Here is a 27,759-nt window from a genome sequence, read left to right as displayed (position 1 = left end):
CTGCTGTGACACATGAAGATAAAGGAGTGCTGATGCTGCCTCCTGGTGGCCGTTTGTGACTGTTGCGTTTCAGCGAGCAGCCGAAGAGTGCTTGTTTTACATGACGGCCTAAAATCCAAATCTTACTCAACTTAAGGATAAAATTTATTTCTCACACAAGAAGAATACTCGATTAAAGGAGCTACATGTAGTGTTTATTTACTAATCACTTTTTTACTGCCTATTTGTCGGGTACAAACAAAGTCGTCATCATCAGAAAGGCTTGAGTCACAGAGAGACCTCCGCTTTGTTTTGAAACTGACAAAACCGACACAGACTTGACATTCATCCTGTTGGAAAGGTGAACTAACATTACTGCAAAGCATGTGAAATATACTGTGACTGCAAATTGTGCCAGTTTTCATTTTAAAAACTCCACAAATCTGTCCTGTGAAGCCAGCAGCGCTTTTGTTGCTGCCGCCTGGTCGACTTTCTCATAAATCAACACTGACACTCCTTACCCAAATGTCTGTTGTGGGTTTATTTTAACTCCTCCACTACTTTGAAACTATGTTCAAACTACTACTAAAGATAATATACAAAATACAACAGCCTGCTCACTATCAGTCTGCGTATTCAGCAGTGACTCAGTACTGGAATGAAACACACCCAGATTTTATGGGTCAAGTAACAGATTTTTGCAGAGGAGGTCTGACAAAGTACCTCTGCTCACATGAGAAAAAACAGGAATTGTTGTTCTTCACTACTGAAAGACGCGGGCAGAAAAACAGACGATCAGATTCACCTTCAAACTGTGAACTTCCTCTGACTGAGTTCAGCTACAGGAGGGAAAACTACAACACTGCAGTTTAAGAAGCTTCACCTGTTTCTAGAGGAGGAAGAGGAGGCCAGGATGGCTGCACTGAGGGAGGAAGAGGAGCAGAAGAGTCAGATGATGAAGGAGAAGATGGAGGCTCTGAGCAGAGAGATAGCAGCTCTTTCAGACACAGTCAGAGCCACAGAGGAGGAGCTGAGAGCTGAAGACGTCTCATTCCTGCTCAACTACAAGGCTGCAGTGGAAAGAGTCCAGCAGCGCCCCCTGCTGGATGATCCACAGCTGCCCTCAGGAGCTCTGATAGACCAGGCCAAACACCTGGGCAACCTGACCTTCAACATCTGGAACAAGATGAAGGACATGGTCTCCTACTCTCCTCTCATTCTGGACCCAAACACTGCTGGTCCAAGACTCATCCTGTCTGAAGATCTGACCAGTGTGAGACGAGGAGAGAGACAGCAGCTTCCTGACAATCCAGAGAGGTTTGAACACTACTCTGTCCTGGGCTCTGAGGGCTTTAACTCAGGGACTCACAGCTGGGATGTCGAGGTTGGAGACAATACAGGCTGGTTTCTGGGTGTGTCAGCAGAGTCTGTCCAGAGGAAGGGAGACAACATAGGGTCTGGATTATGGACAATAATGTTCTCTGGAGGTAGATACTCAGCATGGTCACCACCAGCTTCATTCACTGATCTCAGCATTCAGAAGAAGCCCCAGAGGATCAGAGTGAATCTGGACTGGAACAGAGGAAAGCTGTCGTTCTCTGATCCTGATACTAACACACACATACACACCTTCACACACACTTTCACTGAGAGGATGTTTCCATACATTAACACTGAGGATGAAGTGAAGCTGTCAGCAGTGAAGGTCTGTGTGACAGTGGAACAGAGCAGTTAGAGATAAAGAGGATGATTATATTCATGATGTATTATTATTACTTTATATATTAAATATCATCCAGTCGCAATGACAACTGTGAAATCCTAACAAACAGTGATTAGCTCAGTTGGTAGAGTTAGCTTACTTAGGTTACGTGTTTGATCTGCACACCGGTCGACTATATTTTCTTTCCCTCTTTAACAATTTAATTATGAAGACACTTTCACATGCTCACTATAAAGCATGTGCCGCAGTGTGAGCGTTACAGCGTTTGATCCGCATCCATCAACCTAAGGACGCTTGTTTTAACAAAGTGGAGAGGAGCCTTGACCCTCACCTGACTATGCCTTTGTAAATCTGCTTGTATTATGTGGTTTATACTGGACTGTGGTGCAGAAACAGTGACAAAGTTAAACATACTTGGTTTACATTTTCCTGTTATCTGTCAGTGGTCATACTTTTACTCATCCAATACTAGATGTGATAGTTTTTGAGATATTCTTTGCTTTAGTCCAGATGAGCCATTAGTGATGCTCAAACATTAATGCATCAATAATTATAATCTAGTGATAAACTATATTATTCTGTAATGGGAGTTCTGTATAAAAAAAGACTATAACCTTTGATCCTGGTGCAGGACAACAACACAGTGGAAGAACAATTCACTACACTGACGTAACTTACTACAATCTAACTCTGTCAAACTAAAGTGTGGCAACAAACTAACTACTACTAACCGTTTTGTCATCTTTCAGTACATTTAGCTGTGCTCACATAGCTGAAAACACTGGTGATCTCAAAAGATACACAAACATCAGTAACTGAAAAGCATGCAGTCGAGCTATCATTATTATTATCATGTAACGGGCATGGATTAGTTCAACCTCAGGCTGATAAACATATTACTGTAACGTTGCAGTGGGAGTTTACCTGAGTCTCCAGCATGTTGTGTGCAGCTGTCTCCAGGTGAGTCGGTCTCTGTGTGTCGGATTTTGCTCCCTCATGAGTTTGAGTGCTGCTCTGTGTAAATCACTGCCGGCTCTTTCAAAAGGCCAGTCATCTGATGTCTGGGATCTTTTTAATACTACCAACTGCTATTTTCCTCTGGAAAAGGTCCAACACTCTCCTGGCGTTTTGTTTCCTGGCGTCGTTTCATGCCGTCATTAGCTTCTCACCACATTTGACTCATTAAATCAAATAGTACTTTTGTCTTTCTGAGGTTTTGAATCTGCTGCCTTCTTTCTTCCTCAGGTTTGTGACAGTCTACCATAACATGATCCACCCTTTCTTGTTGCCCACAGCTGCCTGACTTATGTTTGCCTGTTTTGAATAAAGTGCTGTTTAGTCCAGTGTGTCCAGATCTAAGTCTTCATTGTCTCGTCTCTCCTGTTCCTTCCTTTCCTCTCTTCCTCCTCATGTTTTCGCCACCTTTCCTTCATGCTCTCTTTAATAACGCTCTTGATTTCTGTCTTTCTGAAGCAAACTACATCAGTGTACTCACTTTTTGTGGCCTCCTCTGCAGACCTATCTGCCATTTCATGTCCTTTGATACCCATAAAGACCTGACTGTGAGACCCATCATCTGAACTCTGCATAATGTTTGTTGTACTTTCTGTCTGAATGACTGCTCTGTAAACTGGCTGCTGATGAACTTGAGTCTGAACAAATGATCTCAGTGGTGTTATTTCCTTTATCCACTGCTCTGCTAATAAACTTGTGAGCATTACTGTGTAAACTGTGTCATCATTTATCCTCCTCACTATTCTGATATGAAACTCTGGAACAATAAATGCTACTCCTACTTTATTTACTTGTACTTTACTGGAGTATTTCCATTTTTGCCACTTTATACTTCTACTTCAGTACATTTCAGAGGGACATGTACTTTTTACTGCACTTCTGTTATCTGACAGCCGCAGTTACTAGTTAACAACTTATTGTAGATTTAAGCAGCGGCTCTCAAATCTTTATGACTTGGAGCCCTGTGTAAAAAAATGTTATGTATAATTACAAATAAACAACTTTGTACCTTGTTAAACTGATATTCAGGTAACGTTACAGCTTCTCCACCGTCTCAGCCGCTGTAACTTGTGACCTACATAATATAGAATAATGCAACTTAACAGCCAGAGATGTACTGGGACTGAAATAGTTTGTTTTTCAGTTAGAGAAGGTGTCAGAGATTTATGACAACACAGCCTGAAATCCACAGCAGTGACTAATAACAAGTCAACACGTTGTTTAACATGAATACTTTCATAGGAAGGCTCACCTAACTTTTAGTAAGTTTAAGTATGTGTGTAGAGACCTTTCGCCAACCAAGACCAACACCTGTGCCCTGTTGCACCTTGATAAAATGAACTCTGGCCACTGGCTCCCCCTGGTGGCGGGAGGTTTACCAACAACAATCACAAACCTTAAACAAAAAGGCTCTCACAGTGTGTATAGATTACTATCTGATCACTCCTGTGGCTGGAAGTTCACTCATTGAAACTGTATCGTCAGTAAAATCACAGGAGAGTCCTCATATCTCTACACGTCTCAGCAAAGAAGCCAGTGAGTCAAATGTTCCTGTTGTAAACGTGAGTTTTTTGACAAATCTGTCCTGTGACTCCGGCAGAGCTCTTGTTGATCTCTGCTGCCGCCTGGTGGACTTCTCATATGTTAACGCTGATGGGAAGTCGGTCATTACACTAAATGTCTGTCCAATCCCGGGGGGTTTATTTTAACTCTGTTAAATACTATGTTCAGACTACTTCACACACTATAAGTCTGCATATGCAATAGTGGATCAGTACTTTAGACTGAAGCACACAGAGGTTTGACAGGCCAAGCAAAAGCTTTTAGCAGAGGAAGTCTGACAAAGCTCCACCCCTCATGAGAAAAACAGGAACTTCTTTTTCCTGACTAGAGAAACACACAGAGTGAAAAACAGACGATCAGATTCACCTTCAGACCAAACTGACAACTTCCTCTGAGTGAGTTCAGCTACAGGAGAGAAAAGTGGAAAACTACAACACTGCTGACGCTCCACACACTGAAGGTGAGTTTGACTAAAAACACGACTCAGAGTGAAAGTAAGTAGAGGAGGGAGGGGAGCCATGACTGACTGTACTTTCTGTCTGCTGGGTTTTCAGCTTCAGAGACAAAATGGCTTCCAGATCAGAGGAGGATCTCTGCTGTCCGGTCTGTCAGGAGGTCTTCAGAGATCCTGTTGTTCTGTCATGTAGCCACAGCTTCTGTAAAGTCTGTCTGAAGAGCTGGTGGAGACAGAAACAAGCACCCGAGTGTCCAGTTTGTAAGAGAAGATCTTCAAAGGAAGATCCACCTCGTAACCTGGTGTTAAAGAAGCTGTGTGAGGCCTTCTTACAGGAGAGAGATCAGAGAGCTTCAGAGGCTCTCTGCAGTCTGCACTCTGAGAAACTCAAACTCTTCTGTCTGGACCATCAGCAGCCAGTGTGTGTCGTCTGCAGAGATTCAGAAAAACACAGCAACCACAGATTCAGACCCGTCGATGAAGCTGCACGACAACACAAGAAGGAACTTCAGGAAACTCTGGAGCCCTTAAAGAAGAAGTTAAAGGTTTGTGAACAAGTTAAAGTGAAGTTTGATCAAACAGCAGAACACATGAAGGTCCAGGCCCGACACACAGAGAGGCAGATTAAGGAGCAGTTTAAGAAGCTTCAGCAGTTTCTAGAGGAGGAAGAGGAGGCCAGGATGGCTGCACTGAGGGAGGAAGAGGAGCAGAAGAGTCAGATGATGAAGGAGAAGATGGAGGCTCTGAGCAGAGAGATAGCAGCTCTTTCAGACACAGTCAGAGCCACAGAGGAGGAGCTGAGAGCTGAAGACGTCTCATTCCTGCTCAACTACAAGGCTGCAGTGGAAAGAGTCCAGCAGCGCCCCCTGCTGGATGATCCACAGCTGCCCTCAGGAGCTCTGATAGACCAGGCCAAACACCTGGGCAACCTGACCTTCAACATCTGGAACAAGATGAAGGACATGGTCTCCTACACTCCTCTCATTCTGGACCCAAACACTGCAAATCCAAAACTCATCCTGTCTGAAGATCTGACCAGTGTGAGACGAGTAGGAGAGAGACAGCAGCTTCCTGACAATCCAGAGAGGTTTGATGATCTCTGCTCTGTCCTGGGCTCTGAGGGCTTTAACTCAGGGACTCACAGCTGGGATGTCGAGGTTGGAGACAGTACAGGCTGGTTACTGGGTGTGTCAGCAGAGTCTGTCCAGAGGAAGGGAGACAACATATGCTCTGGATTACGGACAATTGAGTTCTATGAAGGTAAATACTCAGCATGGTCACCACCAGCTCCACTCACTGATCTCAGCATTCAGAAGAAGCCCCAGAGGATCAGAGTGAATCTGGACTGGAACAGAGGAAAGCTGTCGTTCTCTGATCCTGATACTAACACACACATACACACCTTCATACACACTTTCACTGAGAGGATGTTTCCATACATTAACACTGGGGATGAAGTGAAGCTGTCAGCAGTGAAGGTCTGTGTGACAGTGGAACAGAGCAGTTAGAGATAAAGAGGATGATTATATTCATGATGTATTATTATTACTTTATATATTAAATATCATCCAGTCGCAATGACAACTGTGAAATCCTAACAAACAGTGATTAGCTCAGTTGGTAGAGTTAGCTTACTTAGGTTACGTGTTTGATCTGCACACCGGTCGACTATATTTTCTTTCCCTCTTTAACAATTTAATTATGAAGACACTTTCACATGCTCACTATAAAGCATGTGCCGCAGTGTGAGCGTTACAGCGTTTGATCTGCATCCATCAACCTAAGGACGCTTGTTTTAACAAAGTGGAGAGGAGCCTTGACCCTCACCTGACTATGCCTTTGTAAATCTGCTTGTATTATGTGGTTTATACTGGACTGTGGTGCAGAAACAGTGACAAAGTTAAACATACTTGGTTTACATTTTCCTGTTATCTGTCAGTGGTCATACTTTTACTCATCCAATACTAGATGTGATAGTTTTTGAGATGTTCTTTGCTTTAGTCCAGATGAGCTATTAGTGATGCTCAAACATTAATGCATCATTAATTATAATCTAGTGATAAACTATATTATTCTGTAATGGGAGTTCTGTATAAAAAAAAGACTATAACTTTTGATCCTGGTGCAGGACAACAACACAGTGGAAGAACAATTCACTACACTGACGTAACTTACTACAATCTAACTCTGTCATACTAAAGTGTGGCAACAAACTAACTACTACTAACCGTTTTGTTATCTTTCAGTACATTTAGCTGTGCTCACATAGCTGAAAACACTGGTGATCTCAAAAGATACACAAACATCAGTAACTGAAAAGCATGCAGGCGAGCTATCATTATTATTATCATGTAACGGGCATGGATTAGTTCAACCTCAGGCTGATAAACATATTACTGTAACGTTGCAGTGGGAGTTTACCTGAGTCTCCAGCATGTTGGTGCAGCTGTCTCCAGGTGAGTCGGTCTCTGTGTGTTGGATTTTGCTCCCTCATGAGTTTGAGTGCTGCTCTGTGTAAATCACTGCCGGCTCTTTCAAAAGGCCAGTCATCTGATGTCTGGGATCTTTTTAATACTACCAACTGCTATTTTCCTCTGAAAAAGGTCCAACACTCTCCTGGCGTTTTGTTTCCTGGCGTCGTTTCATGCTGTCATTAGCTTCTCACCACATTTGACTCATTAAATCAAATAGTACTTTTGTCTTTCTGAGGTTTTGAATCTGCTGCCTTCTTTCTTCCTCAGGTTTGTGACAGTCTACCATAACATGATCCACCCTTTCTTGTTGCCCACAGCTGCCTGACTTATGTTTGCCTGTTTTGAATAAAGTGCTGTTTAGTCCAGTGTGTCCAGATCTAAGTCTTCATTGTCTCGTCTCTCCTGTTCCTTCCTTTCCTCTCTTCCTCCTGATGTTTTCGCCACCGTTCCTTCATGCTCTCTTTTATAACGCCTGATTTCTGTCTTTCTGAAGCAAACTACATCAGTGTACTCACTTTTTGTGGCCTCCTCTGCAGACCTATCTGCCATTTCATGTCCTTTGATACCCATAAAGACCTGACTGTGAGACCCATCATCTGAACTCTGCATAATGTTTGTTGTACTTTCTGTCTGAATGACTGCTCTGTAAACTGGCTGCTGATGAACTTGAGTCTGAACAAATGATCTCAGTGGTGTTATTTCCTTTATCCACTGCTCTGCTAATAAACTTGTGAGCATTACTGTGTAAACTGTGTCATCATTTATCCTCCTCACTATTCTGATATGAAACTCTGGAACAATAAATGCTACTCCTACTTTACTTACTTGTACTTTACTTGAGTATTTCCATTTTTGCCACTTTATACTTCTACTTCAGTACATTTCAGAGGGACATGTACTTTTTACTGCACTACTGTTATCTGACAGCTGCAGTTACTAGTTAACAACTTATTGTAGATTTAAGCAGCGGCTCTCAAATCTTTATGACTTGGAGCCCTGTGTAAAAAAATGTTATGTATAATTACAAATAAACAACTTTGTACCTTGTTAAACTGATATTCAGGTAACGTTACAGCTTCTCCACCGTCTCAGCCGCTGTAACTTGTGACCTACATAATATAGAATAATGCAACTTAACAGCCAGAGATGTAGTGGGACTGAAATAGTTTGTTTTTCAGTTAGAGAAGGTGTCAGAGATTTATGACAACACAGCCTGAAACCCACAGCAGCGACTAATAACAAGTCAACACGTTGTTTAACATGAATACTTTCATAGGAAGGCTCACCTAACTTTTAATAAGTTTGATTATGTGTGTAGAGACCTTTCGCCAACCAAGACCAACACCTGTGCCCTGTTGCACCTTGATAAAATGAACTCTGGCCACTGGCTCCCCCTGGTGGCGGGAGGTTTACCAACAACAATCACAAACCTTAAACAAAAAGGCTCTCACAGTGTGTATAGATTACTATCTGATCACTCCTGTGGCTGGAAGTTCACCATTGAAACTGTATCATCAGTAAAATCACAGGAGAGTCCTCATATCTCTACACGTCTCAGCAAAGAAGCCGACGAGTCAAAACTCCACAAATCTGTCCTGTGACTCCGGCAGAGCTCTTGTTGATCTCTGCTGCCGCCTGGTGGACTTCTCATATGTTAACGCTGATGGGAAGTCGGTCATTACACTAAATGTCTGTCCAATCCCGGGGGGTTTATTTGAACTCTGTTAAATACTATGTTCAGACTACTTCACACACTATAAGTCTGCATATGCAATAGTGGATCAGTACTTTAGACTGAAGCACACAGAGGTTTGACAGGCCAAGCAAAAGCTTTTAGCAGAGGAAGTCTGACAAAGCTCCACCCCTCATGAGAAAAACCAGGAATCGGTTTTTTGTTCTTCTTTTTCCTGACTAGAGAAACACACAGAGTGAAAAACAGACGATCAGATTCACCTTCAGACCAAACTGACAGCTTCCTCTGAGTGAGTTCAGCTACAGGAGAGAAAAGTGGAAAACTACAACACTGCTGCTTCAACCTGCTGACGCTCCACACACTGAAGGTGAGTTTGACTAAAAACATAACATTAAAGTAGAGGAGGGAGGGGAGCCATGACTGACTGTACTTTCTGTCTGCTGGGGTTTCAGCTTCAGAGACAAAATGGCGTCAGATCAGAGGAGGATCTCTGCTGTCCGGTCTGTCAGGAGGTCTTCAGAGATCCTGTTGTTCTGTCATGTAGCCACAGCTTCTGTAAAGTCTGTCTGAAGAGCTGGTGGAGAGAAAAACAAGCACCTGAGTGTCCAGTTTGTAAGAGAAGATCTTCAAAGGATGATCCACCTCGTAACCTGGTGTTAAAGAACCTGTGTGAGGCCTTCTTACAGGAGAGAGATCAGAGAGCTTCAGAGGCTCTCTGCAGTCTGCACTCTGAGAAACTCAAACTCTTCTGTCTGGACCATCAGCAGCCAGTGTGTCTCGTCTGCAGAGATTCAGAAAAAAACAGCAACCACAGATTCAGACCCGTCGATGAAGCTGCACGACAACACAAGAAGGAACTTCAGGAAACTCTGGAGCCCTTAAAGGAGAAGTTAAAGGTTTGTGAACAAGTTAAAGTGAAGTTTGATCAAACAGCAGAACACATGAAGGTCCAGGCCCGACGAGTCAGATGATGAAGGAGAAGATGGAGGCTCTGAGCAGAGAGATAGCAGCTCTTTCAGACACAGTCAGAGCCACAGAGGAGGAGCTGAGAGCTGAAGACGTCTCATTCCTGCTCAACTACAAGGCTGCAGTGGAAAGAGTCCAGCAGCGCCCCCTGCTGGATGATCCACAGCTGCCCTCAGGAGCTCTGATAGACCAGGCCAAACACCTGGGCAACCTGACCTTCAACATCTGGAACAAGATGAAGGACATGGTCTCCTACACTCCTCTCATTCTGGACCCAAACACTGCTCATCCAGAACTCATCCTGTCTGAAGATCTGACCAGTGTGAGACGAGGAGGAGAGAGACAGCAGCTTCCTGACAATCCAGAGAGGTTTGATTATTATTACTGCGCTGTCCTGGGCTCTGAGGGCTTTAACTCAGGAACTCACAGCTGGGATGTCGAGGTTGGAGACAGTACAGTCTGGGAACTGGGTGTGTTAGCAGAGTCTGTCCTGAGGAAGGAATACATAGAGTCTGGATTCTTGAGAATAGGGTTCTATGAAGATAAATACTCAGCATGGTCTCCACCAGCTCCACCCACTGATTTCAGAGTGCAGAAGAAGCTCCAGAGGATCAGAGTGAATCTGGACTGGAACAGAGGAAAGCTGTCGTTCTCTGATCCTGATACTAACACACACATACACACCTTCACACACACTTTCACTGAGAGGCTGTTTCCATTGATTGACACTGGAGATGAAGTGAAGCTGTCAGCAGTGAAGGTCTGTGTGACAGTGGAACAGAGCAGTTAGAGATAAAGAGGATGATTATATTCATGATGTATTAATGTTTTATTATATGTTATATTTTATTCCTGTCAACATCCAAGGCGTAATGATGAATGGGAAACTGTGAAAAGCAAACAAATATGGCCGCCTTAAATGGATAGTGAGGGATTGTAATGAAGTACACTTTTTGTTAAATTCAGGGAATATTTCCTCACGCTTCACTCACTCTCTGTTTTGTGTGTGCTCTGAAAAACACAGCCTGGCTCTGTAAATGGAAAACAAATGTTTCAGGCAAGGTGTGGACCTGACCTGAAACTATGTTCCAGCCAATCAGCAACAGTTAGTGTTTGTGCACAGGAGTGATGAGGGGTGGGGGAAGAGAGAGTTCTATACACCGGCATATTCTAACATGCTGTACCCCAGGCTGTGAAGAAGGAGAGCGTTGAAGATTTTTTATTTAGCCGTGATGTCTTCTGTTATGTACCTCGCTTGATTAGGATTATGTTTAAGATGTTTATTAGAATAATGTTTAAGGTGTTTATTGAAAGATACAGTGGAGTTTAGAGTCCAGTCTTGTTGCTCTCAGGCTGCAGCCTTCATATTTTGCAAAAGCACACAGCCGGCCAGTCAGGCAGTCTTGCAAATAGGCTGGAGGGGAAGTTAGGGTGACCACCGTGATTCAAAATTAATTACACAGCTGAACGAGACACACAAGGCCTTGTTGAATTCTCACATAAAGTTGACAGCACCTGGAGCCAGGCTCGATGATAGTAAACCAAGATTTAAAACCCTGTCTAAGGAGGGCCCGATAAGTGTAGAAGACTAGATTTATGAATACAAAAGGGGACCTTGCGAGAAGGCTGCAGCTCTGAAGGTCAACATGTTATACAGCACAAGAACTTGGAATACATGTGTTAATGTTGACTGTGTCATGCATATACAATGTTCTGCTTATATCAAGATGATCATTTATTTCTGATGTCTTATTTCTTTAGAAGTGTTGTAGGGTAGAATACACTAATGTTTTAATATTGAACATGTGTGGAGGTGGAGGTGGGTCTGATCCTAAAACCCACAAGAGGAGGAGCGAAACAGGAAATATCAGTCAATGCAATGCAGAGTTTGAGGAGTTCTCAACTCAGATACACATGTGTTTGTTGTATTTGTTGATTTGCTTGAAATTATCACTAAACTTGAGTTAATTTGAACTTTACTGGAGTCATTGTCTCATTGAAGATTACTATCATTACAACTAAAGGACCTCAATTCATCTAAGTCTAAGTTACAGAATCAGAATCAGAAGGAGCTTTATTGCCAAGTAGTGTTTTACACATACAAGGAATTTGCTTTGGTGATGAGGTGCTACATGTAGATAAACATACAGCCGACATAAATAGAAGTAAAAATATATAAATATGGAATAAACAAATGCAGGTTATAGAAGAATAATAGAAGAATAGAGAAAAATAATACAACTATTTGCATAGAAAGAACAATGTGGCAGATATTTACATGTGCATTACTCTGGGTTTGTGTTGTGCAGACGTATTGATACGGAAGAGGATGTTGTGTGCATAAATATAAATTGACAATTAAAAAAACAAAAAAAACTACAACGATTACAGTTACATTAAAGAGTATAAAGTGTGAGAGTGAGGCCCCGTTAGGCCTCTGGCCCGGTCTGAGGGTTTTTCCTCCCACAAGAGATAGCTGAGAAACAGCCAGAGAGGAAAAGGTCTGAAGAGTAGAAACGGCCTCCTCTGCAGACCTATCTGCCATTTCATGTCCTTTGATACCCATAAAGACCTGACTGTGAGACCCATCATCTGAACTCTGCATAATGTTTGTTGTACTTTCTGTCTGAATGACTGCTCTGTAAACTGGCTGCTGATGAACTTGAGTCTGAACAAATGATCTCAGTGGTGTTATTTCCTTTATCCACTGCTCTGCTAATAAACTTGTGAGCATTACTGTGTAAACTGTGTCATCATTTATCCTCCTCACTATTCTGATATGAAACTCTGGAACAATAAATGCTACTCCTACTTTACTTACTTGTACTTTACTTGAGTATTTCCATTTTTGCCACTTTATACTTCTACTTCAGTACATTTCAGAGGGACGTGTACTTTTTACTGCACTTCTGTTATCTGACAGCCGCAGTTACTAGTTAACAACTTATTGTAGATTTAAGCAGCGGCTCTCAAATTGTTTTGGACTTGGGGCCCCATATAAAAACAAAATTACCATGTTTTAATATACACTTAATAATCTGTACTCAACTTCACAGCCAGAGATGTACTGGGACTGAAATTCAGCCTTTGAGACGCATGCGGAAAAATTTTTGCAATTATTTTACTAAAAGTGTTTTATGTGGTAGAAAGAGAATCAGATTATACTGAAGACCTTCTAGAAACTTTAGGATGACACCTGCCTCCTCAGTTTGAGTCAGGCAGCTTCCCCTGTGCAGGACTCATCACAGCTACATTTGCATGAGAAGAACATCAGCAATAAATAAGACTAACAATAATCGGCCGTTCGGGAGTCTTCACGAACTTCCTGACAGCCAACAGCAAAAATGGGCAAGCGTAAGGATTTCAGCTATTTTGACAAGAGCCGAATTATGATGGATATCCGACTGGGTCAGAGCATCTCCAAAACAGTCTGCAGGGGTCAGAACAAAAGTGGTCCAAGGAAGGAAAAGCGGTGAACTGGTGACAGGGTCATGGACGGCCAAGGCTCATTGATGCATGTGGGGAGAGAAGGCTGGCCCGTGTGGTCCGATCCAACAGATGAGCTACTGAAGGTCAAACTGCTGAAAAAGTTGATGCTGGTTCTGATAGAAAAGGGTCAGAACACACAGGAGTCCATGTCTCGGTGGGTCACGGCTGTTTTGGACCTACCTATGTTACAGTTAATCCTTGTATAATGTTCATATAAAGCAGGGTCCAGAAGCTCAGTGGCTGCTGTTTGCTTTGGTGAAAGTCAGATATAAAAAGACAATTTAATGTTCGTTAGGTCAGAGTTAGAGAAGGTGTCAGAGATTTATGACAACACAGCCTGAAACCCACAGCAGCGACTAATAACAAGTCAACACGTTGTTTAACATGAATACTTTCATAGGAAGGCTCACCTAACTTTTAGTAAGTTTAATTATGTGTGTAGAGACCTTTCGCCAACCAAGACCAACACCTGTGCCCTGTTGCACCTTGATAAAATGAACTCTGGCCACTGGCTCCCCCTGGTGGCGGGAGGTTTACCAACAACAACCACAAACCTTAAACAAAAAGGCTCTCACAGTGTGTATAGATTACTATCTGATCACTCCTGTGGCTGGAAGTTCACTCATTGAAACTGTATCGTCAGTAAAATCACAGGAGAGTCCTCATATCTCTACACGTCTCAGCAAAGAAGCCAGTGAGTCAAATGCTCCTGTTGTAAACCTGAGTTTTTTGACAAATCTGTCCTGTGACTCCGGCAGAGCTCTTGTTGATCTCTGCTGCCGCCTGGTGGACTTCTCATAAGTTAACGCTGATGCGAAGTCGGTCATTACACTCAATGTCTGTCCAATCCCGGGGGGTTTATTTTAACTCTGTTAAATACTATGTTCAGACTACTTCACACACTATAAGTCTGCATATGCAATAGTGGATCAGTACTTTAGACTGAAGCACACAGAGGTTTGACAGGCCAAGCAAAAGCTTTTAGCAGAGGAAGTCTGACAAAGCTCCACCCCTCATGAGAAAAACCAGGAATCGGTCTTTTCGTCTTTTTCCTGACTAGAGAAACACACAGTGTGAAAAACAGACGATCAGATTCACCTTCAGACCAAACTAACAACTTCCTCTGACTGAGTTCAGCTACAGGAGAGAAAAGTGGAAAACTACAACACTGCTGCTTCAACCTGCTGACGCTCCACACACTGAAGGTGAGTTTGACTAAAAACATAACATTAAAGTAGAGGAGGGAGGGGAGCCATGACTGACTGTACTTTCTGTCTGCTGGGGTTTCAGCTTCAGAGACAAAATGGCTTCCAGATCAGAGGAGGATCTCTGCTGTCCGGTCTGTCAGGAGGTCTTCAGAGATCCTGTTGTTCTGTCATGTAGCCACAGCTTCTGTAAAGTCTGTCTGAAGAGCTGGTGGAGAGAAAAACAAGCACCTGAGTGTCCAGTTTGTAAGAGAAGATCTTCAAAGGATGATCCACCTCGTAACCTGGTGTTAAAGAACCTGTGTGAGGCCTTCTTACAGGAGAGAGATCAGAGAGCTTCAGAGGCTCTCTGCAGTCTGCACTCTGAGAAACTCAAACTCTTCTGTCTGGACCATCAGCAGCCAGTGTGTCTCGTCTGCAGAGATTCAGAAAAACACAGCAACCACAGATTCAGACCCGTCGATGAAGCTGCACGACAACACAAGAAGGAACTTCAGGAAACTCTGGAGCCCTTAAAGGAGAAGTTAAAGGTTTGTGAACAAGTTAAAGTGAAGTTTGATCAAACAGCAGAACACATGAAGGTCCAGGCCCGACACACAGAGAGGCAGATTAAGGAGCAGTTTAAGAAGCTTCAGCAGTTTCTAGAGGAGGAAGAGGTGACCAGGTTGGTGGCACTATGGGAGGAAGAGGAGCAGAAGAGTCAGATGATGAAGGAGAAGATGGAGGCTCTGAGCAGAGAGATAGCAGCTCTTTCAGACACAGTCAGAGCCACAGAGGAGGAGCTGAGAGCTGAAGACGTCTCATTCCTGCTCAACTACAAGGCTGCAGTGGAAAGAGTCCAGCAGCGCCCCCTGCTGGATGATCCACAGCTGCCCTCAGGAGCTCTGATAGACCAGGCCAAACACCTGGGCAACCTGACCTTCAACATCTGGAACAAGATGAAGGACATGGTCTCCTACACTCCTCTCATTCTGGACCCAAACACTGCTCATCCAGAACTCATCCTGTCTGAAGATCTGACCAGTGTGAGACTCGGAGAGAGACAGCAGCTTCCTGACAATCCAGAGAGGTTTGATTATTATTACTGCGCTGTCCTGGGCTCTGAGGGCTTTAACTCAGGAACTCACAGCTGGGATGTCGAGGTTGGAGACAGTACAGTCTGGGAACTGGGTGTGTTAGCAGAGTCTGTCCTGAGGAAGGAATACATAGAGTCTGGATTCTTGAGAATAGGGTTCTATGAAGATAAATACTCAGCATGGTCTCCACCAGCTCCACCCACTGATTTCAGAGTGCAGAAGAAGCTCCAGAGGATCAGAGTGAATCTGGACTGGAACAGAGGAAAGCTGTCGTTCTCTGATCCTGATACTAACACACACATACACACCTTCACACACACTTTCACTGAGAGGCTGTTTCCATTGATTGACACTGGAGATGAAGTGAAGCTGTCAGCAGTGAAGGTCTGTGTGACAGTGGAACAGAGCAGTTAGAGATAAAGAGGATGATTATATTCATGATGTATTAATGTTTTATTATATGTTATATTTTATTCCTGTCAACATCCAAGGCGTAATGATGAATGGGAAACTGTGAAAAGCAAACAAATATGGCCGCCTTAAATGGATAGTGAGGGATTGTAATGAAGTACACTTTTTGTTAAATTCAGGGAATATTTCCTCACGCTTCACTCACTCTCTGTTTTGTGTGTGCTCTGAAAAACACAGCCTGGCTCTGTAAATGGAAAACAAATGTTTCAGGCAAGGTGTGGACCTGACCTGAAACTATGTTCCAGCCAATCAGCAACAGTTAGTGTTTGTGCACAGGAGTGATGAGGGGTGGGGGAAGAGAGAGTTCTATACACCGGCATATTCTAACATGCTGTACCCCAGGCTGTGAAGAAGGAGAGCGTTGAAGATTTTTTATTTAGCCGTGATGTCTTCTGTTATGTACCTCGCTTGATTAGGATTATGTTTAAGATGTTTATTAGAATAATGTTTAAGGTGTTTATTGAAAGATACAGTGGAGTTTAGAGTCCAGTCTTGTTGCTCTCAGGCTGCAGCCTTCATATTTTGCAAAAGCACACAGCCGGCCAGTCAGGCAGTCTTGCAAATAGGCTGGAGGGGAAGTTAGGGTGACCACCGTGATTCAAAATTAATTACACAGCTGAACGAGACACACAAGGCCTTGTTGAATTCTCACATAAAGTTGACAGCACCTGGAGCCAGGCTCGATGATAGTAAACCAAGATTTAAAACCCTGTCTAAGGAGGGCCCGATAAGTGTAGAAGACTAGATTTATGAATACAAAAGGGGACCTTGCGAGAAGGCTGCAGCTCTGAAGGTCAACATGTTATACAGCACAAGAACTTGGAATACATGTGTTAATGTTGACTGTGTCATGCATATACAATGTTCTGCTTATATCAAGATGATCATTTATTTCTGATGTCTTATTTCTTTAGAAGTGTTGTAGGGTAGAATACACTAATGTTTTAATATTGAACATGTGTGGAGGTGGAGGTGGGTCTGATCCTAAAACCCACAAGAGGAGGAGCGAAACAGGAAATATCAGTCAATGCAATGCAGAGTTTGAGGAGTTCTCAACTCAGATACACATGTGTTTGTTGTATTTGTTGATTTGCTTGAAATTATCACTAAACTTGAGTTAATTTGAACTTTACTGGAGTCATTGTCTCATTGAAGATTACTATCATTACAACTAAAGGACCTCAATTCATCTAAGTCTAAGTTACAGAATCAGAATCAGAAGGAGCTTTATTGCCAAGTAGTGTTTTACACATACAAGGAATTTGCTTTGGTGATGAGGTGCTACATGTAGATAAACATACAGCCGACATAAATAGAAGTAAAAATATATAAATATGGAATAAACAAATGCAGGTTATAGAAGAATAATAGAAGAATTGAGAAAAATAATACAACTATTTGCATAGAAAGAACAATGTGGCAGATATTTACATGTGCATTACACTGGGTTTGTGTTGTGCAGACGTATTGATACGGAAGAGGATGTTGTGTGCATAAATATATAAATTGACAATTAAAAAAACTAAAAAAAACTACAACGATTACAGTTACATTAAAGAGTATAAAGTGTGAGAGTGAGGCCCCGTTAGGCCTCTGGCCCGGTCTGAGGGTTTTCCCTCCCACAAGAGATAGCTGAGAAACAGCCAGAGAGGAAAAGGTCTGAAGAGTAGAAACGGCCTCCTCTGCAGACCTATCTGCCATTTCATGTCCTTTGATACCCATAAAGACCTGACTGTGAGACCCATCATCTGAACTCTGCATAATGTTTGTTGTACTTTCTGTCTGAATGACTGCTCTGTAAACTGGCTGCTGATGAACTTGAGTCTGAACAAATGATCTCAGTGGTGTTATTTCCTTTATCCACTGCTCTGCTAATAAACTTGTGAGCATTACTGTGTAAACTGTGTCATCATTTATCCTCCTCACTATTCTGATATGAAACTCTGGAACAATAAATGCTACTCCTACTTTATTTACTTGTACTTTACTTGAGTATTTCCATTTTTGCCACTTTATACTTCTACTTCAGTACATTTCAGAGGGACGTGTACTTTTTACTGCACTTCTGTTATCTGACAGCCGCAGTTACTAGTTAACAACTTATTGTAGATTTAAGCAGCGGCTCTCAAATTGTTTTGGACTTGGGGCCCCATATAAAAACAAAATTACCATGTTTTAATATACACTTAATAATCTGTACTCAACTTCACAGCCAGAGATGTACTGGGACTGAAATTCAGCCTTTGAGACGCATGCGGAAAAATTTTTGCAATTATTTTACTAAAAGTGTTTTATGTGGTAGAAAGAGAATCAGATTATACTGAAGACCTTCTAGAAACTTTAGGATGACACCTGCCTCCTCAGTTTGAGTCAGGCAGCTTCCCCTGTGCAGGACTCATCACAGCTACATTTGCATGAGAAGAACATCAGCAATAAATAAGACTAACAATAATCGGCCGTTCGGGAGTCTTCACGAACTTCCTGACAGCCAACAGCAAAAATGGGCAAGCGTAAGGATTTCAGCTATTTTGACAAGAGCCGAATTATGATGGATATCCGACTGGGTCAGAGCATCTCCAAAACAGTCTGCAGGGGTCAGAACAAAAGTGGTCCAAGGAAGGAAAAGCGGTGAACTGGTGACAGGGTCATGGACGGCCAAGGCTCATTGATGCATGTGGGGAGAGAAGGCTGGCCCGTGTGGTCCGATCCAACAGATGAGCTACTGAAGGTCAAACTGCTGAAAAAGTTGATGCTGGTTCTGATAGAAAAGGGTCAGAACACACAGGAGTCCATGTCTCGGTGGGTCACGGCTGTTTTGGACCTACCTATGTTACAGTTAATCCTTGTATAATGTTCATATAAAGCAGGGTCCAGAAGCTCAGTGGCTGCTGTTTGCTTTGGTGAAAGTCAGATATAAAAAGACAATTTAATGTTCGTTAGGTCAGAGTTAGAGAAGGTGTCAGAGATTTATGACAACACAGCCTGAAACCCACAGCAGCGACTAATAACAAGTCAACACGTTGTTTAACATGAATACTTTCATAGGAAGGCTCTCCTAACTTTTAGTAAGTTTGATTATGTGTGCAGAGACCTTTTGCCAACCAAGACCAACACCTGTGCCCTGTTGCACCTTGATAAAATGAACTCTGGCCACTGGCTCCCCCTGGTGGCGGGAGGTTTACCAACAACAATCACAAACCTTAAACAAAAAGGCTCTCACAGTGTGTATAGATTACTGTCTGATCACTCCTGTGGCTGGAAGTTCACTCATTGAAACTGTATCGTCAGTAAAATCACAGGAGAGTCCTCATATCTCTACACGTCTCAGCAAAGAAGCCAGTGAGTCAAATGTTCCTGTTGTAAACCTGAGTTTTTTGACAAATCTGTCCTGTGACTCCGGCAGAGCTCTTGTTGATCTCTGCTGCCGCCATGTGGACTTCTCATAAGTTAACGCTGATGGGAAGTCGGTCATTACACTAAATGTCTGTCCAATCCCGGGGGGGTTTATTTGAACTCTGTTAAATACTATGTTCAGACTACTTCACACACTATAAGTCTGCATATGCAATAGTGGATCAGTACTTTAGACTGAAGCACACAGAGGTTTGACAGGCCAAGCAAAAGCTTTTAGCAGAGGAAGTCTGACAAAGCTCCACCCCTCACATGAGAAAAACCAGGAACTTCTTTTTCCTGACTAGAGAAACACACAGAGTGAAAAACAGACGATCAGATTCACCTTCAGACCAAACTAACAAGTTCCTCTGAGTGAGTTCAGCTACAGGAGAGAAAAGTGGAAAACTACAACACTGCTGCTTCAACCTGCTGACGCTCCACACACTGAAGGTGAGTTTGACTAAAAACATAACATTAAAGTAGAGGAGAAAGGGGAGCCATGACTGACTGTACTTTCTGTCTGCTGGGGTTTCAGCTTCAGAGACAAAATGGCTTCCAGATCAGGGAGGATCTCTGCTGTCCGGTCTGTCAGGAGGTCTTCAGAGATCCTGTTGTTCTGTCATGTAGCCACAGCTTCTGTAAAGTCTGTCTGAAGAGCTGGTGGAGACAGAAACAAGCACCCGAGTGTCCAGTTTGTAACAGAAGATCTTCAAAGGATGATCCACCTCGTAACCTGGTGTTAAAGAAGCTGTGTGAGGCCTTCTTACAGGAGAGAGATCAGAGAGCTTCAGAGGCTCTCTGCAGTCTGCACTCTGAGAAACTCAAACTCTTCTGTCTGGACCATCAGCAGCCAGTGTGTGTCGTCTGCAGAGATTCAGAAAAACACAGCAACCACAGATTCAGACCCGTCGATGAAGCTGCACGACAACACAAGAAGGAACTTCAGGAAACTCTGGAGCCCTTAAAGGAGAAGTTAAAGGTTTGTGAACAAGTTAAAGAGGAGTTTGATCAAACAGCAGAACACATGAAGGTCCAGGCCCGACACACAGAGAGGCAGATTAAGGAGCAGTTTAAGAAGCTTCAGCAGTTTCTAGAGGAGGAAAAGGAGGCCAGGATGGCTGCACTGAGGGAGGAAGAGGAGCAGAAGAGTCAGATGATGAAGGAGAAGATGGAGGCTCTGAGCAGAGAGATAGCAGCTCTTTCAGACACAGTCAGAGCCACAGAGGAGGAGCTGAGAGCTGAAGACGTCTCATTCCTGCTCAACTACAAGGCTGCAGTGGAAAGAGTCCAGCAGCGCCCCCTGCTGGATGATCCACAGCTGCCCTCAGGAGCTCTGATAGACCAGGCCAAACACCTGGGCAACCTGACCTTCAACATCTGGAACAAGATGAAGGACATGGTCTCCTACACTCCTCTCATTCTGGACCCAAACACTGCTGGTCCAAGACTCATCCTGTCTGAAGATCTGACCAGTGTGAGACTCGGAGAGAGTCAGCAGCTTCCTGACAATCCAGAGAGGATTGATAAACTCTGCTCTGTCCTGGGCTCTGAAGGCTTTAACTCAGGGACTCACAGCTGGGATGTCGAGGTTGGAGACAGTACAGTCTGGTTTCTGGGTGTGTCAGCAGAGTCTGTCCAGAGGAAGGGAGACAACATAGAGTCTGGATTATGGGGAATCTGGTTCTATGAAGGTGAATACTTTGCATGGTCACCATCAGCTCCACCCACTGATCTCAGAGTTCAGAAGAAGCCCCAGAGGATCAGAGTGAATCTGGACTGGAACAGAGGAAAGCTGTCGTTCTCTGATCCTGATACTAACACACACATACACACCTTCACACACACTTTCACTGAGAGGATGTTTCCATATATTGAAACTTTGGATGAGTTGAAGCTGTCAGCAGTGAAGGTCTGTGTGACAGTGGAACAGAGCAGTTAGAGATAAAGAGGATGATTATATTCATGATGTATTATTATTACTTTATATATTAAATATCATCCAGTCGCAATGACAACTGTGAAATCCTAACAAACAGTGATTAGCTCAGTTGGTAGAGTTAGCTTACTTAGGTTACGTGTTTGATCTGCACACCGGTCGACTATATTTTCTTTCCCTCTTTAACAATTTAATTATGAAGACACTTTCACATGCTCACTATAAAGCATGTGCCGCAGTGTGAGCGTTACAGCGTTTGATCCGCATCCATCAACCTAAGGACGCTTGTTTTAACAAAGTGGAGAGGAGCCTTGACCCTCACCTGACTATGCCTTTGTAAATCTGCTTGTATTATGTGGTTTATACTGGACTGTGGTGCAGAAACAGTGACAAAGTTAAACATACTTGGTTTACATTTTCCTGTTATCTGTCAGTGGTCATACTTTTACTCATCCAATACTAGATGTGATAGTTTTTGAGATGTTCTTTGCTTTAGTCCAGATGAGCCATTAGTGATGCTCAAACATTAATGCATCATTAATTATAATCTAGTGATAAACTATATTATTCTGTAATGGGAGTTCTGTATAAAAAAAAGACTATAACTTTTGATCCTGGTGCAGGACAACAACACAGTGGAAGAACAATTCACTACACTGACGTAACTTACTACAATCTAACTCTGTCATACTAAAGTGTGGCAACAAACTAACTACTACTAACCGTTTTGTCATCTTTCAGTACATTTAGCTGTGCTCACATAGCTGAAAACACTGGTGATCTCAAAAGATACACAAACATCAGTAGCTGAAAAGCATGCAGGCGAGCTATCATTATTATTATCATGTAACGGGCATGGATTAGTCTCCAGGTGAGTCGGTCTCTGTGTGTTGGATTTTGCTCCCTCGTGAGTTTGAGTGCTGCTCTGTGTAAATCACTGCCGGCTCTTTCAAAAGGCCAGTCATCTGATGTCTGGGATCTTTTTAATACTACCAACTGCTATTTTCCTCTGAAAAAGGTCCAACACTCTCCTGGCGTTTTGTTTCCTGGCGTCGTTTCATGCCGTCATTAGCTTCTCACCACATTTGACTCATTAAATCAAATAGTACTTTTGTCTTTCTGAGGTTTTGAATCTGCTGCCTTCTTTCTTCCTCAGGTTTGTGACAGTCTACCATAACATGATCCACCCTTTCTTGTTGCCCACAGCTGCCTGACTTATGTTTGCCTGTTTTGAATAAAGTGCTGTTTAGTCCAGTGTGTCCAGATCTAAGTCTTCATTGTCTCGTCTCTCCTGTTCCTTCCTTTCCTCTCTTCCTCCTGATGTTTTCGCCACCTTTCCTTCATGCTCTCTTTTATAACGCTCTTGATTTCTGTCTTTCTGAAGCAAACTACATCAGTGTACTCACTTTTTGTGGCCTCCTCTGCAGACCTATCTGCCATTTCATGTCCTTTGATACCCATAAAGACCTGACTGTGAGACCCATCATCTGAACTCTGCATAATGTTTGTTGTACTTTCTGTCTGAATGACTGCTCTGTAAACTGGCTGCTGATGAACTTGAGTCTGAACAAATGATCTCAGTGGTGTTATTTCCTTTATCCACTGCTCTGCTAATAAACTTGTGAGCATTACTGTGTAAACTGTGTCATCATTTATCCTCCTCACTATTCTGATATGAAACTCTGGAACAATAAATGCTACTCCTACTTTACTTACTTGTACTTTACTTGAGTATTTCCATTTTTGCCACTTCATACTTCTACTTAAGTACATTTCAGAGGGACATGTACTTTTTACTGCACTTCTGTTATCTGACAGCCGCAGTTACTAGTTAACAACTTATTGTAGATTTAAGCAGCGGCTCTCAAATCTTTATGACTTGGAGCCCTGTGTAAAAAAATGTTATGTATAATTACAAATAAACAACTTTGTACCTTGTTAAACTGATATTCAGGTAACGTTACAGCTTCTCCACCGTCTCAGCCGCTGTAACTTGTGACCTACATAATATAGAATAATGCAACTTAACAGCCAGAGATGTACTGGGACTGAAATAGTTTGTTTTTCAGTTAGAGAAGGTGTCAGAGATTTATGACAACACAGCCTGAAACTGCTGCTTCAACCTGCTGACGCTCCACACACTGAAGGTGAGTTTGACTAAAAACATAACATTAAAGTAGAGGAGGGAGGGGAGCCATGACTGACTGTACTTTCTGTCTGCTGTGATTTTAGCTTCAGAGACAAAATGGCTTCCAGATCAGAGGAGGATCTCTGCTGTCCGGTCTGTCAGGAGGTCTTCAGAGATCCTGTTCTTCTGTCATGTAGCCACAGCTTCTGTAAAGTCTGTCTGAAGAGCTGGTGGAGAGAAAAACAAGCACCTGAGTGTCCAGTTTGTAAGAGAAGATCTTCAAAGGAAGAACCACCTTTAAACCTGGTGTTAAAGAACCTGTGTGAGGCCTTCTTACAGGAGAGAGATCAGAGAGCTTCAGAGGCTCTCTGCAGTCTGCACTCTGAGAAACTCAAACTCTTCTGTCTGGACCATCAGCAGCCAGTGTGTGTCGTCTGCAGAGATTCAGAAAAACACAGCAACCACAGATTCAGACCCGTCGATGAAGCTGCACGACAACACAAGAAGGAACTTCAGGAAACTCTGGAGCCCTTAAAGGAGAAGTTAAAGGTTTGTGAACAAGTTAAAGTGAAGTTTGATCAAACAGCAGAACACATGAAGGTCCAGGCCCGACACACAGAGAGGCAGATTAAGGAGCAGTTTAAGAAGCTTCAGCAGTTTCTAGAGGAGGAAGAGGAGGCCAGGATGGCTGCACTGAGGGAGGAAGAGGAGCAGAAGAGTCAGATGATGAAGGAGAAGATGGAGGCTCTGAGCAGAGAGATAGCAGCTCTTTCAGACACAGTCAGAGCCACAGAGGAGGAGCTGAGAGCTGAAGACGTCTCATTCCTGCTCAACTACAAGGCTGCAGTGGAAAGAGTCCAGCAGCGCCCCCTGCTGGATGATCCACAGCTGCCCTCAGGAGCTCTGATAGACCAGGCCAAACACCTGGGCAACCTGACCTTCAACATCTGGAACAAGATGAAGGACATGGTCTCCTACACTCCTCTCATTCTGGACCCAAACACTGCTTATCCAAGACTCATCCTGTCTGAAGATCTGACCAGTGTGAGACGAGGAGGAGAGAGACAGCAGCTTCCTGACAATCCAGAGAGGTTTGATGAACTCTGCTCTGTCCTGGGCTCTGAGGGCTTTAACTCAGGGACTCACAGCTGGGATGTCGAGGTTGGAGACAGTACAGTCTGGTTTCTGGGTGTGTCAGCAGAGTCTGTCCAGAGGAAGGGAGACAACATAGAGTCTGGATTATGGGGAATAGGGTTCTATGAAGGTAAATACTCAGCATGGTCACCACCAGCTCCACCCACTGTTCTCAGAGTTCAGAAGAAGCTCCAGAGGATCAGAGTGAATCTGGACTGGAACAGAGGAAAGCTGTCGTTCTCTGATCCTGATACTAACACACACATACACACCTTCACACACACTTTCACTGAGAGGATGTTTCCATTGATTGACACTGGGGGTGAAGTGAAGATCTCAGCAGTGAAGGTCTGTGTGACAGTGGAACAAGCTTTTATTATTAAGGACACACACCCATTCCCAAAGACATACAATAAGACAAAGTGAAAAAAATCATACAATCCACAATATTAAAAAACATAGTCCACAATATTACCTAGGCCTATTTACATAATGATACAATGATTCCACATTCTGGAAAAGAGCCTAACTGAACTTAGTGCTGGGTTGGTCAGTGCTGAAATTATACTTTTTGCATAGTCTGATAATCTACACATACACCTGTACATGAGATTGCGCAGCAGAGCAGAGCAGGTGGGCACACCAACACTAACGAACATTTGGCTTGCACTGCTCGTGGCACCTTAAGCAGCAGCCTCAAACCATCATTATATGCTACATTGAGCTTCTGCATACTGCTCTTTCTGTCGCACCTCCACAAATGGGCAGTATATATAGGGGTACAATATGCTCTAAAAAGGGTAGTCTTAACAGATACTGAGCACATACTAAATTTGTGAATCAACATATTAGCCTGTGCCTACATCATACGACACTGTCTGTAAATGTCCTTATCATCAGACAGGTCGTCAGTTAGATAATGTCCCAAATATTTAGCCTCATCACAGACTCTAAGGACAGTACCAGACAGAGAGAATTCAGGGAATGTCAGTTTCCTGTCTTCTCTACTCCTAACAATCATAATATTACTCTTCTTTGCATTATACTTAATGTCAAAGTCTGAGCCATATTGAGAGCAAACTCTCAGTAACTGTTGAAGACCAGCACTGTAAGGACAAAGAGTCACCAAATCGTCTGCGTACATCAAGTGGTTGATGATTGTGTTACCAACCATACAACGTGTTCCACAGCTGTTCAACAGCTTTGATAAATCATCCATGTAGACATTAAAAAGAAAGGGAGACAAAATACTTCCCTGTGTAACTCCACTGCATACACTGAATGGGGCCGACACAGAATTGCCCCATTTCACATACATTGATTGATGAGCACACCAAAAAGCCAGAATTCTCACTAAAGATTTGGGAACTCCTCTATTTTGTAACTTTAAAAATAGTTTTTCATGATTAACGCGATCAAAGGCTTTAGAGGAATCAATAAAACACATAAAAATGGTGCCTGTTATACAAATCTAAAATTTCCTTCAAGGCAAAAATACACATATCTGTGCCATGTTTAGGTTTAAAACCTAACTGGTTGTCAAAGGTGAGGACAAGCTGTTCCAGCTTATTTAGTAAGGTCCTCTCCAAGACCTTGGATAAAGTGCTTGCCAGAGCTATAGGCCGGTAATTATCCGTGCTGTTTATTTTGCCAGCTTTGTCTTTAATAATTGGCACTAACATAACAGATAAAATTGAATCAGGTAAAATACCATGAACTAGAAACCCAGTAAAACAAATGGCAAGCAGAGGACAGACTTTTGTACTTGCAAATTTTAAATGTTCGGCAGAAATCTTATCTATACCACATGCCTTATTATCTTTTAGCAACATAATTGCATCATAAACGTCTTGTGGGGATACAGTCACATCTTCCTCATTATCAATATTGCCCACTTCAAAGAAGTTACTTTTAACACAGTTGAACAGCTCATAATAATGTTTCTGCCACAACTGAGTAATTTCCTCTGGACTGCTAACACCATCAACATTCGTTGGTTTTACAGTTATCCATTCTATTGATTTCTTTCCAGAATTCATTGGGACTACTGCTTTTCAGTTTCCTAGCCAGTGAGTCAGAGGTCATTGGGGTGGCTGTGGATCAGGAGGTAGAGCGGGTTGGCCATTAATCGGAAGGTCGGTGGTTCAATCCCGCAGTGGACATCCCCCAGGCTGCATCTCTTAGTGTCCTTGGGCAAGATACTGAACCCCTACTGCCAGTGTATGAATGTTAGTTTCTGTTTGAGCACTTAGGCTCAGTGAACCCAGATGTAGTGTTTGAGTGGTCAAAAAGACTAGAAAGGCGCTATACAAATACAGAGCATTATATTTTCATTCCTCTTAATGAGGATCCATCGTCAACCGCTCATACAGGGTCGCAGGGGGGCTGGAGCCAATCCCAGCTGACATCAGGCGCAAGGCGGGGTACAACCTGGACAGGTCGCCAGTCCATCGCAGGGCCACACATAGACGAACAACCACTCACGCTCACACTCACACCTAAGGACAAACCCCACAACCCACGACCTTCTTGCTGTGAGGCGACAGTGCTTAATGAGGAATATATATATATATATATTTAAAGTTTGCATTTGTCCATTTCTTCTATTCAAATAGGGGGCCGTGTTTTTGTCTGCCAGATTCAGCCCAGGCTTTGAAAGCTCTTCTAGCCTCTTCAACATGTTCATTCCATCCTGGTTTAGCTTTATACATTTTGGTCTTATACAGAGGACAAGAAGGGACTCCACAATACTGTCATACAAGGAACAGAACTCAGTACTATGTTGCGGATTCTTACAGTTAATATCACAGCATGCAGATGAGTCTTTCGGTAAGTCGATGTTACTCAACAATGTGTCAGACTGTACACAATATACTTCAAGATCCTCTTCCTTCAAGTTAGACCACTCTATTTTACCCACCTGCATGCCTTATAGTCTCCAAGGAGTCATGTGCATCAGCTGTACAGATGCAATGATCTAACCATGAAGTAGTATGCCACGCCTCACTGATGTAAGCTATTATCAGGCAAAAGTACTTTACTGGATAGAATCAAACCATTA

The 27,759-nt window shown here is 43.0% G+C and overlaps 5 protein-coding genes across 7 annotated transcripts; all 5 read left to right on the top strand.

Annotated features, from left to right (window-relative positions):
• Nucleotides 1-1,038: 1,038 nt before the first annotated feature.
• Nucleotides 1,039-23,076, top strand: LOC119885865 (nuclear factor 7, ovary-like). Its single transcript, XM_038696173.1, has 2 exons — nucleotides 1,039-2,662; nucleotides 22,308-23,076. Exon 1 carries the CDS (start codon nucleotides 1,166-1,168, stop codon nucleotides 1,712-1,714), a length of 549 nt encoding a protein of 182 aa, XP_038552101.1. The 5' UTR covers nucleotides 1,039-1,165; the 3' UTR covers nucleotides 1,715-2,662; nucleotides 22,308-23,076.
• Nucleotides 4,341-7,956, top strand: LOC119885861 (tripartite motif-containing protein 35-like). 2 transcript variants are annotated; one of them, XM_038696170.1, is made up of 3 exons: nucleotides 4,341-4,739; nucleotides 4,834-5,993; nucleotides 7,144-7,956. In XM_038696170.1, the coding sequence occupies exons 2-3, from the start codon at nucleotides 4,847-4,849 to the stop codon at nucleotides 7,191-7,193; spliced, it is 1,197 nt and encodes a 398-aa protein (XP_038552098.1). In that variant the 5' UTR covers nucleotides 4,341-4,739; nucleotides 4,834-4,846; the 3' UTR covers nucleotides 7,194-7,956. The 2 variants fall into 2 exon arrangements, with proteins under 2 accessions (XP_038552098.1, XP_038552097.1); XM_038696169.1 differs by having other exon boundaries at nucleotides 4,432-4,739; nucleotides 4,834-7,956.
• On the top strand, nucleotides 14,400-18,008 carry LOC119885862 (E3 ubiquitin-protein ligase TRIM39-like). The gene is made up of 2 exons (XM_038696171.1): nucleotides 14,400-14,560; nucleotides 14,646-18,008. Exon 2 carries the CDS (start codon nucleotides 14,659-14,661, stop codon nucleotides 16,048-16,050), a length of 1,392 nt encoding a protein of 463 aa, XP_038552099.1. The 5' UTR covers nucleotides 14,400-14,560; nucleotides 14,646-14,658; the 3' UTR covers nucleotides 16,051-18,008.
• Nucleotides 19,782-25,171, top strand: LOC119885860 (nuclear factor 7, brain-like). Of its 2 annotated transcripts, none has more exons than XM_038696167.1 (2): nucleotides 19,782-19,950; nucleotides 23,669-25,171. In XM_038696167.1, exon 2 carries the CDS (start codon nucleotides 23,682-23,684, stop codon nucleotides 25,122-25,124), a length of 1,443 nt encoding a protein of 480 aa, XP_038552095.1. In that variant the 5' UTR covers nucleotides 19,782-19,950; nucleotides 23,669-23,681; the 3' UTR covers nucleotides 25,125-25,171. The 2 variants fall into 2 exon arrangements, with proteins under 2 accessions (XP_038552095.1, XP_038552094.1); XM_038696166.1 differs by lacking the exon at nucleotides 19,782-19,950 and adding an exon at nucleotides 23,546-23,583.
• On the top strand, nucleotides 20,000-23,067 carry LOC119885777 (nuclear factor 7, brain-like). The gene has a single exon (XM_038696002.1). It carries the CDS (start codon nucleotides 20,000-20,002, stop codon nucleotides 21,437-21,439), a length of 1,440 nt encoding a protein of 479 aa, XP_038551930.1. The 3' UTR covers nucleotides 21,440-23,067.
• Nucleotides 25,172-27,759: the final 2,588 nt, after the last annotated feature.

This window comes from Micropterus salmoides, unplaced genomic scaffold (assembly GCF_014851395.1).
Source record: "Micropterus salmoides isolate LMB-PRFRI ecotype aquatic unplaced genomic scaffold, ASM1485139v1 Ms_hic_scaffold_4, whole genome shotgun sequence".
NCBI lineage: Eukaryota > Metazoa > Chordata > Actinopteri > Centrarchiformes > Centrarchidae > Micropterus > Micropterus salmoides.
This window is presented reverse-complemented; position numbering and strand designations above follow the sequence as displayed.